This window comes from Castanea sativa, chromosome 8, assembly GCF_040712315.1.
Source record: "Castanea sativa cultivar Marrone di Chiusa Pesio chromosome 8, ASM4071231v1".
NCBI lineage: Eukaryota > Viridiplantae > Streptophyta > Magnoliopsida > Fagales > Fagaceae > Castanea > Castanea sativa.
Window position 1 is genome coordinate 44,958,684 of NC_134020.1, and position 17,398 is coordinate 44,976,081.

Sequence of the window (17,398 nt, forward strand, 5' to 3'; positions counted from 1 at the left end):
CTAATATTGCAAAATTTGCATCTGAATAGGATTTCTGTTTCTTCTTTAATATGTCAAATATTTGAGCTTTGAGTCCCAATATCTATTTATCTATTTTTTGTTTAATGATGCGCTCTACCTGTTTGTTAAAAGAATTTAGTCAATAAAATTTTCAGAAATTGTTGTTTCCTTTGAGGCATGAGATTATAGGAACTAATTTTGAAGTACCTTTTACTCTTTTGCTATGGAATAGTTGTTTTAAATTTTAATGTATTATCCTTTCTTATTTATCCATTAATATGAATTTAGTTTCTTGCTCTTTTCCTTTTGATGCATCTTAATTTGTGATAATAATATCTTGCTATCTTGGAGGGATAGTAATGTTGTGCAAGTGTGTTCCACTAGATTCACCAAGTACATTCTCATGTTTGTTGGATTTCAATTTTTTCTTTTTTTTGTTTAGAATTTTAAAAATCGTTCACTAAGTGAATTCCTAAATGTTGCTCAATGTCATTTTGTCTTTGTAAGGGCATCAAAAATCAAACAAAGAGGTACTTAAGAAGATTTTTGACATTGTGAGAAAGATAGAAAGAATTCAGGTAATTTCAAATGTAGTTAATTCACATTGACAGAATTAGAAATTTCATTTTTATTCATTGCACCTTACAGCTTTCTCAAACTTTCATGATGCAGTAATTTGAATTATTATAATTTAGGCATCTATAAATTTGAATTTGGCAATCAATACTCTACAATTTAATTCTAATATAGATATTATTTAGATTGATTAGTGTTAGGATATGAGCATTTTTTAGGTGAAATGGGTTATCCAGTTTTAATTTCGCTCATCTTTGCTTTCTAAATTACAAATGTTGAATTATCAAGTCTGAATTGGTACTAATTTCTCTCTAAGGATATTGACTAACTTTGACTGAACCTGTGATTTTACGTAGCACTTCAAAAACTTGAATAATTTTACACAAAGTGTCACCAAAGTACAGACCTGTGATTTCATAGTACTTTGGAAAACTGTAGTATTATGCAACATCCTAATTTTACTATTTTACGGGTCATTTTTCTTAATTTACAGTTTTACTTGGCACTCTATGTTTTTTAAAAGGTCAAAAGTGGTCCTCAAATGCATAGATAGTGTTGATACTATAGGTTTAAAATGGGGCAAACATTTTGTGCAATGATTGCATAAGTCATGGGACTTTGACAAAGTGATCCTCTCTTCTTTAAGCTTATTTTTTTTCCTTTTTTTAATGCATATTTTTTAAATTATAACTTGGTGTTGTTTGATTATAATTTTGAAGAAATTTCAGAAAAATAAATTCCGTGCATTGATTGCTAAGGCACATGTCATTTTCTACCAAAAAACTTATTTCATATCGAATTAATTATCAAGTCTGAATTGGTAGGAAATTTGACATGCGTGTTAAGAATATAAAGAACATGCAATCCAGTGGTTACATGTTCTTTAGCGTTGCAAGCCTATTACTTCCTATGCACTGTTCTCTCTCCACTTCAATTGTTCATGGAATTTTGTTTGTGGTTGTGGATGATCAGCTTTGGTGTTTTGGGTTGCTGTGGCTGAATGGTTGGCCTATGGTTTGCCGGCATTTAAAGGGTTTTTTTTTTTTTTTTTTCTTTCTTTAGGTTCTAGCTATTTAAGGTGGAAAATTTATTTTTCCATCTCGGTTTTGAAGCAAAATTGGGGTTTGGATAGTTTGGGTTTTCTTTGACTCAATTAATTAAATAGCTACTGTTGTATAGGAAGTATAGGTATTTAGGTTCCTTTCTACTTTGAAGGCCTTGATTTGGGGATTTTGAATTTGATCTTATTATTGATGATAATGTGTGGTCTGTGATAAAAAATAAAAAAAAGGGAAAACATATACACACACACATTAATATTTGATGAATGTCAACTTTGGTGTTAGTTTGCATCTTGGTTCTTTTACAAAAAGGCCATCAATTTTGGTTTGTTTACTTCTATCTACTTTCGACTGCTTAGAATGGTCCTCAATCACATGGTAAGGTTGTTTTTGCTCACTTGGTAGGGACGTAAACCTATTTGCTACTTTACGTATAGAAGATGTTTGAGAAAAAGCCAAGCCCAAAGTAGTAGTAGAAGTAGGTGAATTTTTAACATGTTGTAACTACTTTTCGAACATGAATTATTCATTACAATGGAGAGTTCACTTCTTGAATTTTTACAATTATATAGTTCATGTAAAATTAGAAAGCTTTTTTTATGTATAAATTATACTTTCATAAGAATTTTGCCTATGCATTGCATGGGTTAGTGACTATTATTTCTTTGTTGATTGGTTATTTGCTAATAGTACCCTAGAAAAGGAGGGGGAAAGGATTCTTTCAGTGTAAGGCCTGCCAAAATAAGTTCAAAAAGTTGGGTGTTTTGGGCTTGCCAAACATACCTGTGCAAAAGTTTTATTAACTATATATGTAATTTAGTCATAAGCTATAGATGTAACCATGCATGTTGAAGTTATAAGATAGTCATATTTAATTTGCTCGCTTTTTCTTTTTATCAGGGAGGATTTGATATGATCTGTAGTGGGAGAGACAAGATTGAAACTCTAGAGCAGTTAAGATTCTTTTTTTTTCTTTTTTTCTTTTTTTTTAAAAAAATTTTGTCTGGCTTATTTATTGACTTTCTACCTATGCGCTAAGAATAACTGATTGCAACTGGATATGATTTTCAGTTTAAGCAAGCTGAAGAAACAACATTGAAGCATGATTTGGATGGGCATTAATATGTTGTTACTTATGTAGTGAGCCACATCAAGTGCAGTTTTTACTCATTATAATGTCTATCAATATTGTATGCTTTGTTTGAGAGCTCAAGTTGTGTTGCAAAGATGTTTGTACTATAAAATTGTTCATTTCCCAGCCTTTGTATTGATTAATAACAGCAACTAGATAAATGTGTGGCCTAGCAAAATGCCACATGTTGAAGTTATCATTTCTTTAAACTTTAAAGTTCACCTGATAAGGCCACATGGAGCAGCTGTAAGTTATTAATGAAAATAGAATATGGAAGCACTAATATAGGTGAGTGACTAATGGGGATAATTTGTCATGGATAATGGGAATTAAATTGCGAGAACCATGATTGGGGTTAGGCCCGTTAGTGGGTTTGGTGTCATGGTGAAGAATAAGTTTTTATTTAATTTTTTGGTTATCTTATTTTCATTAGGAATAGGATATTTTCGTGACAGCTAAACGAGCACCCTTTTCAATATTAATTATTTAGTAAACAGTACGAATCAAGCTTTATACTCAACAGCAAAAATTCAATTCCTTAATTAAAAGATTAGTGTTTTTCTATAAAAATTCAATTCCTAATATATTTGAATTGTCATTGTAAATATGAGACTTTTTTTTTCTTCGTTTGTTTGTGTTTGGATTTAATTTAAGTTTATGGGTTGTGTTTTTGTTAATTGTAATTTAAGTTTCATTGATATTTTTTCATTTAGTAATTTAATGTTTTATATCAAAAATAGGAATTTTTGAGATTGGAATTCAATTTACAATCAAAAAGGAAGAAACAAAGAATTGTTTAAATTTTCATTTTCCACCTTGAATAAGAATTGAAGTATCCCACGCATTGTGCGGGTTATATGCTAGTAGTAATAATAAGTAAAGCTGAGAGAAACTCAAATTAGAATTCTAAATTAGAGTTCCAATTTTGTGCCATGTGTTTAGATTTATGTGAGGACCACACCATAATTATCATTCAAATTGTTCAATTCAAATATGAAATTGGAGTCCAATTTTGCTCTTCCTATCTAAATTTTAGTGGGACCACATTATAATTATCGATCAATGCCCACTCTCATTAAAACAACGCTATGCTCCCCCTTTTTTTTTTTTTTTTTTTTTTTCGTTCTTTTTCCTGCTGAATAACACATTAGGTTAACCTCCCCTGTCTTGAATTCTGCATTTTATGTTTAAAGGCTGTGTTGTTGTTTTTTTGGGCCGAATAAAACCTTCTTAATAGTGTCAGATAAGTTTTTTAGTACAAAAAATGAGGAGTTGATTGTTTTAATTTTTGTGCAGGATTTTATACCACTTAGAAAACCGAGGGGTGTAATGCATTAAAACTTAAAGACCAAGAAAGAAGTGGCACACAAAAAGATCAGTTCTTTGTATATAATTACATATTGCTTATAATCTGCTATGGAAGAACAAAATAGAGGGCAGCCAAGTACTAGGGATTCTGTACAACAGTCTAAACTGTGAGATCGATTATGGTCTCTCAAGATTCTGCCAAGGTTGAAGACATTGTTGTGGTGAGCAAATACTAATTCACTACCCACGAAGATAGCACTGTTGTGACGAGGTATTTTATAGGATCATTTTTGTAATGATTGTAATGAAGTCCCACAAGATACTCTTTATATATAATGGCATTGTCCACATTCAAAGGGATTTTCCGTCCATTCCATATATGTCTTGAACTACTCCAACATTCATATATGATGAAAATTTAAATTTGGTCATAACTAAGAGTTTTGATGGGTGTAGATGTGTAGTTTTGCTTTGTCCCATGTAAGTCCATGGCTCCCTTACTAGCTCAATTAATATGCTCGCCATGTGGACTCCTTTCAGGTGTGGATGGAATAACTTCAACCATATTGCTTGATTAAGCTTCAACCATTTTTCTATGTAATGAAAGTTATTGCTATTTTCACTTCAAAAAAAAAAAAAAAAAAAGACCAAGAGAGAGAGATCTGAGGGTTGCCACTTATCACCCTTTTGCCTCTATCAAATTGCTAAAACAGCTTTTGGTACATTTTTAATTTTTACTTTTTAAATTTGGGCATTATATATGATTTTTGTTTGAGTAACCGGTAGAAGATATTGTTTCTTTTTTGGGGCTAATTTTGTATGACCTATTACTTTGAATGTGTCTTCATTTCTTTTTCTTTTATACTTTTACAACGACAAGTTTTTAGTTTGCAATTGTTATGGTTTATAATTGTTGAGTACTCCTACGATCAATGCACTAAATTGTTGTAAACACAAAATTTCCAATTGAAGAAAATCAAAAAAATTGAAAAGAAATGTGTTCCACAAATATAATTTTTTATATTAATCAAGAAATGATTACAATCTTTGTTTTGACTCTTTTACAAAAAGTGCTCCTCTGATTCTATCATCTTTATGGTCTTGAATCAAACGCGAAATTTTCTTCAATTTGCTTGAAAGATGGATCAAATGGTCTTCACAACGAATCTCTGGCTTTAAGCTTGTTAGAGATTTGTTGTTCTTCAAGTTCTTCAAGCCCTTCGAATGTTCTTCAAGTTCTTCAAAGATTCTTGAGACAGATTTTCTCTAGAGCTTGGGCCTCTTAAAAACTTAGTCCCCCAAAATGAGAGGGGATGTCCTCTATTTATAATGATTTCAGAGGATAAACTCCACTTTGAATTGATATGCTTGAAAATATATAGTAGGCTTTTGATTGGCTCAAATTCTTCTTAGAGATAATTATCTCTATTTATCTATATCATATATTGATAAAGATAATAATCAACAAAGATAAATAATTATCTTTGTTTAATTTATTTTAATAAAAATAATTATCTATCAATTTTGAATAGAAATTTATCTTTATTTTATTTATTTATTTTAATAAAGATAATTATCCATATATTTTGAATAGGAAATTAATCTTTATCTTGTGGGCCAAATGATACGTGGCAAATTTCAATATGTCAACGTAATATCAATTTGGGTGACACATGTCATCATTTGATTTAATTAATTTAATGACATTAATTCATAATTTGCCATTAAATTTTGATGTGGCATTTTATAATTGGCTTAAAATTTTGCCTCCTACAATTGTATGATAAACGAATCATTTGGATTTATCATTTTCTACTCCCATGTGTTGATAGTATATGTTTAATGTATTGCTACAGCCTTTTCCAAGCAGTTTCCATACTTGACATGGGAGATTTCAAGAGATTTAATGAAGCATCTAACTCAATACATCTACGATCAATTATTCAAATAATCAAGCTGTTTTTACTGCTATTTGATGCAATTTGCAATATCGCATCTATGATTCTTATTGGGTGGTATTTCTCATCTATTAGATCCAAATAAATGTAACTTTAAAATTTAGTTTTGGCTTTTGTTTGTATTTGGTTATTTTTGTTTATAATTTTGTATCATCCGTTTTAGTGAAGTAGGTTGTAGAAAATATATTTGTGATCCTTAGATGATTTAAGGGTTGAGTCTGAATTCGGTAAGGATGTGATGTAAAACCCATATTTTACACCACCCAAAAAGAAATTGTCACATCAATTTTTTACTTAAAACTCAATAGATTCTACCACGTATAATAACATCATATTAAACTCACAGTTAAGTTGGATTATCAAATAGGTATTAGAATTAATTGAGTATAGTTGTGACTATTTTTTAATACATGTAACATGATGAAGTGACATGTTGGAATTGGAGGAATAAAACTTTGTTTTTACACTACATTCTTATAAAATTTAATCTTTTAAGGCTTCAGCCCCAATGCTATTTTGACTTATCAAGGCCCTTTGGCAATTGGGAAGAATGAGTTTTTTTTTATTTTTTATTTTTTTTATGCATATTTCTTTTATAGTAAACAATATGGCTTTAAATATCATTAATGAGGCATTGCCATTAAGGGATTCCTCTTAGAGATTAGTATCAAGTGTTGTAAAAATATGTCATTTTAACACATCAAAAACCTACTGTATCTTTTTATGTATAATAAAAAAAAGGCACATAATTTGGCTCTTTCTAATGATAGTTAGAGTTTATTCTCTAATTCAAATTTGAAATTAATGTGTATATTCGACCAAAATTTTATATATTTAATTATGATTATTCATAAATTTAATTGTGCAGTGTAATAAAAAACTTGACATAACTTATATCATGAAAATTGCAAGGAAAAATCATTTTAGTACCTTTAAATGTCCTGGTCAAACAAATATTCTATATATATGTTTAATAACCCAAACTAACATCAATAGTATCATTACAATTGACAATTTTCGTGTGTAAGCATGGGATATATATATTAAAAGCCAAAATTTAGAAAAAATCCAATTAGATTTTAATTGAATTCTTAATTTTGCACAAATCCCTTTCTAATATTTATAGTAGTTCATATAAATAGGGTGAGGCTTAGGTCCAGTGCATTTAGTGCACTAGACCTGTTGAGATGGTGACACATGACCAAAAGTGGATACATGTCATTATCTTAATGGGAATAGATCTCACCCATATAAATCAAGTCATTTTTTCTCAAATGACTTTAACAACTACCAATAATAAATTAAACACATATCAACACGCATAACATTAAATTACATGATGTGCATACAAATTGACAAATAACTATGACACAAATTATATATATAGACACACATATATTTGAGCCATAGCTATTTTATTTCCTTTTTTAACTATATAGTATCAATACATTGAATAAATTAAGAGATACGTTACCGTGATCTCATAATTTCTTGCCTCTTAGATTGCTTTTCATTTGAGTGCTTGCTGAGATTTTCGCTTTCGCTACTGATCTCCAAGGCGTCAAAAATGAATTACCTCAAAAATTGTTATTCCATTTATCACCATAAATAATTTATTATACATATAAATTAGTGAATTCAAATAAAAATCTGGAAGCATTTTTATTTATTTATTCATAGAGAAGAAATATATATATGTATGTATGTATGTATGTAAAGTTGTGATTTACAACTATGTTTTTATGTTGGTTTTAATTCCGTGTCAAATTTGATTATAATTTTGTTCAATTATTTCCCTGTATTTATTGTGAGATTTAATGTAAGGATTGTGTGTGAGAGTTTGGTGAAGATCTGCGAAGAAGGAGATTTTGTGAGTGGCTTGCGACTAGCTCGCTATGTGAGAAGCACATGCTGGAATCTGAATAGTCGCGAGTCACTTTTTGACTCAGGCTAAGTTGCGAGTAACCCATGAAACTCACTGTCTGGAGCTTTTTAAAGTGTGTTTATCTCATTCCTTTACCAACACTATATAAGCCTCTATTACCCATGAACTTGTAAGGAGTTATTCCAAGGAACTTTTGAGAGAGAAAACCTTAACTATACACTCGAGAGTTAGAGATTGTAAACCCACAATCATTTACACCGTTTCTCTTAAGTTTTCCTCTACTCCCACCTCTCCATTTACACATCCTTGAGAGGTTCTTAGCCCAAACACTTACCTCACTTATTTTGAGTGCTGAGAAAAGTTTTGGTGTGTATGAGAAGCATTGGAAGAAGACATTGATTGGCGGATGCAATTTGGAACTAATTGAGGAATCTAAATAACTGGTGAAGACATGGCTTCGTGAAGCTCGTTGGTAGCTGAAACTTAGAGGGTTCAAGTACATTGAATAGATTAGGCTTGGAGGGTCTTTTTGATATTCGTGTACTCCAACTTTATTCACTATTGGATTGATTTCAGCTTGGAGGGGCGCCGCAAATAGGTTTTTCATTGAGTATTTCAGTTTCTTCTTCAATAACACATTTCGGTGTTATCTTGTGTTTACATCTCTTTTCCCTTACTCTTTAAGCTTTATATTTATCATTGCTTGCTTGTGGTTATGGCTTACAGAGTAGTTTCGATTATTGCGTATCATTTACTCTGTTTTCGGACCTAGATAATTAAGTTAGAGTAAAAACAAATTAGCCTTAAATTTGAAATTGGGGATCTAAACAAGCTATAGTGGTTTATACTATTTGAGCTTTCAGTATATATATAACCAGAATTTATATAATTACACAATGGAATGAGGGCCAGGGTCTATATTTCCAAGTCAAGGAGGATAGTGCCAACGAAAACTCTTATATTCTATTACGTTTTTCAGACTTGGACCAGTTTATATCAATGTAGTCGATACCGTACCGGTACTGGCCGTACTGGCTGGTATGTATTGTACCGGTATGCATACCAGTATCGAAACACCAACGTTTTGTACTGGTTTAAATACCGGCTGGTTTTGGGTAATACCGGCAGGTACAGAAAAAAAAAACTTTTTTATTTTTATTTTAAAGTTTTGTAATTTTTGAATTTTTATAAAGGCAGAATGATAACTTATTTGCATTAACTTATTAGTATTATTTGTTTTCTAAGAATACAATGAACAATTAAGCTTTCTATTTTTTATATTGTGTTTTTTTTTCTTTTAATTGATGTTAAAGTCTAAAACCATGAATAATTTATTCTGGTAATGTTTTATGGTAAATTTTTATATTTATCAATACACACACACACACACACACACACACACACACACACCCACACACACACACCCACACACACATATACATACATAAATATATATATATATATATATATATATTTATTTATAAATATAAAAAATAATGATAAACCCAAAACGGTACACTGGTATTGACCGGTATCGAAATATATCATTCCAATAGTCAAACCGGTACAACCTCTAGTACGAGATTGACTTCCTTGGTTTATATGGAGATGCTACAATTTTTTCGTGGACAGCGATCAAAATCTCTCACAGTCAATACATCCTATTTTTTTTTTGAGAAACTTCAATATATACATCCTAATTGATAGCATGGTACTACATCTTGATAAATTCTATGATTAATATTACTTATTAGTACTGCACAACACTACAAGGAGAAGTCAAACCATATGCAGGCCAATTAAAGTCAATTAATCTCTTATACTACACATTATTCTCGTCATGAGCGGTATCATAGTAAGAACAACATCAAAGCATGTTTAAAACTAGTATAGACTCAATTGATATTTACTGTTGGGTTATAGATTGACCCCGGTTAATTAATCCAATTACCCAAATTGATTAATTAGGTTAGATTACGTGCAAATCGTGAAGACACACAAAATTCACCAAATAAACTAAATTGCAGCAGAAATTAACTTGACACGATGATTTGTTGACAAATGGGAAAAGCCTCTCGCAAGGTAAAAACTCCACTGGGTGATTTTTAAGTCACCACTCCTAAGAATCCACTAATCAATAATCAAGCGGTTACAAGTATAAATAATCTTACTATTATCTTGGTCTATTGCAAAATACCAAACTACAATTGAACCTTTATTCGAATACCCAATTGTACCTGATATTATTGAGACTTCTTCCTTTGCACGAATCTCAATATGTGTCTGACTTCCTAGCAACTGATGTTTGTCATTGGATGCAAAGTTCTGCACTTCAAAGCACATTGAAGATTGTTGAGAGTAAAATTTTGATGTTCCCAAATAGAATATAGGGTAGCCAAATTGAAACTCGACAATGGGCCCTTGAAATAAAGCCCAAAGGCTTTCGGTGTTGAGTAAGTCCGCCCAAGCAAGAGATGGAGGCTGCACCCTAACAAGAAGACAACAATAAAGCACAATAAACATGTTACTGCTGTTAGTTTGTTATATTATTAATCTCTTTTACAGCGTCATAGTTCAAATCAGTCCTCCAGCGGTAAATGTGAAATTACACTTAAAAGTCCAAAAGTTAATGATTAAATAAATTTATGAAGATATTCAGTCCTGGGGGTCCTTGTGTGTCTTGGTTAGGGGAATTTATAGTATTTTTAGCCATCATTACATCAATGTTAGGAAAAAATTCAATTGTTACAAATACATTATATTCTTCATCATAATAATAATAAACATGGATTAAAGGCTTTATAGTTACAAATAAAAGAGGAAAAATAGGATGGAATGAAGGGAGAGAAAGATCTCTAGCTCAGTGCAGCAAGTATTAAACTAAGATTTTGGTGAGTGGATAATTATAAGGCATGAATGAGGTGAATGTGCGCTATTTTGAGTGAGTGGTCTGTTTATGACTGGTTGAGAAACATTTATGGGCTGTGTTTGTGTGAAAAAGGGAAGAGAACATTTGAGATTGTATGAGTGTGGGCTAAGGATGATGAGTGGTGAGCTTGAGGGAGGCTAAACCATGAGCAAGATAGCAAATAAACCCAGAATTTCAGAGAGGGTAATTGCTGTGTTTGTGGGCTGAGTGCTTATGCTTTTATAATGGAGTTTAGAGAAGTATTAATTAACAAGAATCTAAAAAAAAAACGTAGGCCTGATTCAGGGGAGCAGGACAGCTGAAGTAACAACTTGGATTTGGCCTAAAAAAGAGAGATTTGCTTTTGGGGTTGTTTTGCTTTTTTGGGCAATGTCACATATGGGTAGTATTTGGGGTAATCTTGTATTAAATGCTAAGCTTGCTGAGATTGTGTTCAGCCAATGGAATTAAGGCAAGTATTAAGGAAGAAACCTAGTGTTGCAACTGAGATTTTGACTCTAGGAAGTAGGATTCAACACTACAAGCCAGGTGTCAAAGTTTAAGTCCACTTCAGAAGGTTCCGCTGGAGATCCCTTTATGCTCTCCAAACCACATGTTCCCAATTTTTCCCTTTTAGGATTCATGTGCCTGGCACATGAATCACGTCTTGAACGTTTTTAACACTTGTAGCGTCAATTTGTTGAAGTTTGGATAATTTGATTTCAGCTCCCCTTTCATTGGAGGTGCAGTCTTGAGGAAGATGATGGAGTCCCATCATCCTTTAGACTTCAGCTGATATGACAGCTCTTGGGCACTACTCATGTCAGGTAGAGGGTGGCAGAAAACTGATGGGACAACCCCTATTTCATCCTCAAAGGCTTGGTTCTCTTGTAGGGGCCTCTAGTTGTTTCTTTGGTTAGGGATGAACAAGGGCTGGTTGCCCTCTCTCAAGCCCCTTGCTGGGGACTTTTTTGGGTTGGAACTTTGCTCCATTTCAATACTTTTAGTTGGGCCACATGACTCTTTCTTTGCTTAGGCTTGTTCCCTACTCCATGAGATTCTTGGTCCTACAAAATGGGCATTAAAGACATGCTTTGCCATGGGTTTTTTACTCCTCATGGGCTTTAGTTGTTAGTAGAAATAAAATGAATCCATGAGTTTTAATAAATATTTATGATAGATTTTGGGTATTAATTTCCATGGGCTTCAAATAACAACTTGTATAGTTTCTCATAATTTTTGCTATGGATTATTTTGTAAATAATATTTTCTTTGTGGCTTTTTAAATAATGACCTCCAATATTTTTCTTAAGAATAATATTTATCATGAGTTTTAAATAAGTATTGTAACAATTACTATGATCTGATGGAATAATGTGATGTTCTCATGAGTTTTTCTATAGATAATCATAATGGACATGTAGGATGAATAATTACCACGAGTTTTGGTAATAAATATTATGAATGTTGTGACGTAAGATAGATAGTGAAAATGAGTTTATAACATGAAATAAATAAATGTCATGGGTCTAATAATAACTTTCCGTGGGCTTTTATGAGATGATTGCCATGGGTTTTGAGAATAAATAATTCATAAATTCCATGAGCTTGTAATATTATAGTAATAGGTTTAAGAATCTAAAGTATTGTTCATTATAGAGGAAAAATATTTGGGAAAACCCAATAATTTGTTAGTGGTATAAACACGTGGTACTCAAATAGAATTAGGTGTAAAAAAAAAAAGTACCCTAACAAAGATCTAGAAGTACTTGGCTACAAAAGCCTAAAGTGTACAAGAACGCAGTAGCTTCTCCAAGCATATATGAGTTCTCTTATCTGAGTCTCTGCATCTTTGATGACTTTAAAATAAAGTTTTTATATCCTTTAAGAATTTAGTGAACAAAACCCTAGCAATCCAAGTTATCATGGGCCAAAATTCTGAATTGAGAATTGCAGATTTGCATAGCTTGATAAATCGAAAAGTGTCAAGCTTGTGTTGAAAATTCTTCATTAAGTCTCGATAGATGCTTATATTGAGACTAGTATCGAGCTTCACTATTTTAGCTTTTTTTCACTTGTTCCTTGGTTCAATCTTCATATCTTTAATGATATCACTTGTTTTGACTGATCAATACACTTCTTGATATCCTAAACATGTCTTGGACCTACCCAATTATAAGTATAGTGCATTTTGTCATAGGATACATAATAAATATGACCCTAACACATACTACAAAATTTGGAAAGGCCAAAATGAAACTTACCCGAAAATTTAAGGACCAAAGGTATTGGTGGTGCAATACAATGAAAAATTACCAAAAAAAAGAAAAAATCTATTTAAACAATCTCAACATGATTGGACCGAGGACCAAATTCTCATACATCTTTCCTTCATCTTCCCTTGTACGCGTGTGGCCCATTTTTTCTTACATTATACTTAATCCCATTAAATTTTCACACTTATAAATGAATATCGAGCCTCTCTCCTTATGAAGGTGAGCTTTCAAATTAGATCACACACTAACTCCTCATCAACCATTTTAAACTTCCATATCTTTTTAATAAATTTTCCAACAAATCCTAGGTGATAATGCTATTATTGATGGATAAAAATGTGTTAAGGATAGGCTCAAATTATAACTAGTAATAGTCTGCCACCTAAGATTTGTTGTACAATTAGGAAAGAGAGGGAGAGAAAGAGATTTGAATTTAAATGTCTTCATTGAAAATATTAAAAATTGTCAATTTACCTATATGTTATAACAGTGTCATATCACATAAAAATAATTTATTCAATCAATAGTTTGTTGAAAAGGAGTAGTTGGGAGTGCCTACCTAATACTGTCATTTAGTATACACGTATTATACTTATAAACGTATATGAAATCAAACTTTAGAATGTCTGAAATACATATGATAGAGGATAAAAAATAAAATAAAAAACTTATTGTCAAATTAATACCTTTAATACAATAAAAAATTTTATGATGAAATATATATTCAAACTTCAAAGAGATAAGTGACAATTTATAGATCAGTTTTGTAAAAGAAACAGCAGGTACTGTTTTACTGAAATAAAACGAGAGTTACTTGATTAGTTTTGGTTTCTTGAGAAATCCTAGACGGAATTCAAAATATATATATTTTTTAAAGTATTAGGAGCATTTTCTTCTAAAAGAAAAAAAAAATTTTATTAGTGGGATTTAATTTCAGGAAGAATGGGTCTTGATGACGTAGCAAGTGATCAACTCCAATTGCTGCATGTTGTTAGCAATTAAAATCTTTTATCGTCGAATAAAAAATTTAGGCTTCAACCTCCTTCTATACCAAAAAATCAATTGGTATCTTAGTTTGATGACAAAAAACAATTATTAAGAGCAGATGTAACAAGTTGAAAGAAAATGATAGGAAAGAAAAGGGTATAACATCTTTATAATATAAGCGTCAACTACAAGAAAAACATGAAAAGAGTGACTAGACACATGTCATTCCTTGCATATACAGAGAAGGAGGTTTACAATAGATGGAATCATGAAATTATCTATGTATTCTTCACCCCTACCACCACCTTCTACCACTATTTACTGTTCACCAGCTCCGCCCCTATCTAAGACTATCTATTCTTCACCACCTCCACTTCCATTAACAACATCCACTCCCTCCACCTCCCCTAGCTTCAAATTTTGAAGGAAAGAAAGTTGGACTAATGAATAAGATCGAACTACCCTCACTGCTATTGCATGCAGCATAATTGTCCTAGTGATTGCCCCCATCATTGTTAGGTAGTAAATTTATCTGTATACTTTTTTTTTTAAAGGGAATTTATATATCCTTACACTTTGGTCTTTAGGAATTAAACTAACAAGTATCAATATATGATTCGGTCTAAAAGTATTTTTTGAATAAGCGATTCTTTTTAATCCTTCGTTAAGGACTAGTCTATCATCATATTTTTGTTTAGATTAGCCGTATTTGTTAGTCTAAATATCAAATTATTATAGAATAATTGTGTTGACAAAAAAAAAAAAAAATCATATTTCGAAAGCTTATGAAAACATAAGAATTTTCCAAAACTTATATGTGATAATCTTATTGGATCAAGTTAATAGAAATAGATATCTCGATTCATGTGTGTAAAGAATTAAATAAAAAAATTTATTCAAAAATTTATTTATTATATTATTGAAGTGATAATAACACTAATCAAATTTGTTACCTTGTCATTTTATAAGCCTTTTGAAAAAACAGGTGATAACACTTCTAACATTTTCCAAGAATTGGATGCATACAATTGGTGCGACTTTTATCATCTCAACTAGATCCGATAATTGGCCTACGCTAACAAATTGTTGTGTACTAAATCTATCACTAGGTCTTGAAAATATATAATATGAGTTAAGCGAATTTTGATAACATTGATGCATGCAAATTTGATCAAATTGCAACCCACTTGGTGCCGTGTGCCAAGATCCACGATTTGTTGGTGAAGATGGAATCAGTTTTTACTTCATGGCAAAAGAGGCCAGTACTTCTGTATTGTTTTTTTATTCTAAGCTACATATCACTGCACACTACTTTGGAAAAAGAAACCGAAACATGAAGCCGGACTTCACTTGGGTCCAATCTCTAGGAATTCTCTTTGACACCCACACTCTCTTCATTGGCGCCAAGAATAGAATACATTAATTTGGGACGACTCCAATGACCACATTTCCCTAGGTTTCAATGGTGAACCCATAAACTTGATGGTGAAGGCACTAAGTGGTAGTCGATGACATCACCAAGTGTTGCAATCACAAGGCTTCGCAACACTAACTTGATAGAAGCTGAGGTTAAAGGACATTTCAAGATCCAAATAACAGTCATGCCTATAACTAAGAAACTGAAGAAAGATTCATGTGTTCATAATTATGATTTCACATAAGGAGATTACTTTGCTCATTTGGACTTGAGCTTCAACTTTTATGCACTGAGTGGCCAAGTTAAACTGTTAAAGGTGTTTTGTGCCAAGCTTATGCGAGCAATTATGTAAGGTAAAGATGGGAGCTGTCAGGCTAGTATGGCAATCTAAATTGCTCTATAGGGATGAACATCGGAGGAGTAGTTTGTAAGAAATAATTAATTAAATCTCTTTCTTTTTACTGCTCTATCTAGCTACCTAGTGAGCGCTCATTGGAGCACTCTTTCATCATAAAATTTTGAATAAGGTTTTTTGGCCATTTTTAATTAATGTATTTTGTTCAATTAGTTTATATATCACAACCATATGGTAAATTGCAAATACAAATATGTTCATGTCTTTTGCATTGAAAAAAAAAAAAAAACCATTAAATAACAAATAACAAATGAAATGGAGGGGAGGGGTGGTATATAAGCAGAAGATCTGCTTTATTAGACATTAGGCCTAAGAAATCTCACCTACATCTATGTTGGTGGAGTCAGAGTAATGAATATGGGACTCTTGACTCTATGTGTAGCGTCCCTCCATTCCAATGATGCTGATAAACTTGTCGTTTGGTTAATTGTAAGCAACAGTGGTGGCCCCTGTATCACAACCTTGAAAGATTTTTTCTGGTTCAATTGACTAAAAGCTAGTTTATTTGGAATAATAGTGACCTTGAGATTCTTCGGTGCCTTGACAATTGCCTTGTATGTAGATTTTCTAGAGCCCACATTTGTTACTGTCCTATGAAAGATGGCTGATATACTAGAGTTACCGTCTTTAAACTGAAAATACATGGATGGGTAATTTAGAGCATCATGTCCTCCAATGTTTGGGACACTTGAGCAATTGGTGATCTTTCCAGTGAACAAGCGTAGAATTGTCCCAGTGTAGCCCTCATTACATAGGAAGCGGACGTAGTCGGATGTTGACATGTCATATATTAAACCGGGATGCAGTGCTCTTATCGGGTCAATTTGGCCAGTCCCATAGGCTAACTCAGCTTGGTCATCCTTAATTTTCAATTCAGATGCTGATCGTCAATCAAGAAACAAAATTATAAAACACTCAAAAAGCCTCATTTTTTAAATAAAACATTTTTTTGGGAAAATTTGAGATGATATCTGGATCAATGTGTTTATATAGAAGGGATACAAATATTAAGATTATTACAAATTTTACTACCAGAAGTTTACAAACTAAACAATATGAATTTCATTGGTGCATCTTCAATAAATAATAAATAAATATTTAAATTATTATTTTTTGTTAATATTGAAACATTGGCTTGTAATGGTTATGAAATAAAATTTTTAGTATCTTTAACATATCTAATAAAATGAATATCATACATTTCTTATTAGAAAATAATTATTTCCGTTAATCATGGAGAAAGTCTATTTTATAGTTAAGATTTTATTTTTAAATTAAATAGTTTACAGATTGTCATGTAACAATGGAAACATATTAACATGAGTAATATTTATACTAAACCAATTTGCATATTATCCACATTGTTGGTAAACAATGAGCAGTGTGATGGCATTGGAGAATTTGAAATAAACATTAATTAAAAACCTCTTATTGACACCATTTTAATGGTGGTTCTTGTTAAATGACACTCATCT

The 17,398-nt window shown here is 31.6% G+C and overlaps 1 protein-coding gene across 1 annotated transcript; it reads right to left on the minus strand.

Annotated features, from left to right (window-relative positions):
- Positions 1 to 16,252: 16,252 nt before the first annotated feature.
- Positions 16,253 to 17,364, minus strand: LOC142606406 (subtilisin-like protease SBT4.15). Its single transcript, XM_075777764.1, has 2 exons — positions 17,349 to 17,364; positions 16,253 to 16,803 (listed from the first exon to the last, which is right to left on the minus strand). The coding sequence occupies exons 1-2, from the start codon at positions 17,362 to 17,364 to the stop codon at positions 16,253 to 16,255; spliced, it is 567 nt and encodes a 188-aa protein (XP_075633879.1).
- Positions 17,365 to 17,398: the final 34 nt, after the last annotated feature.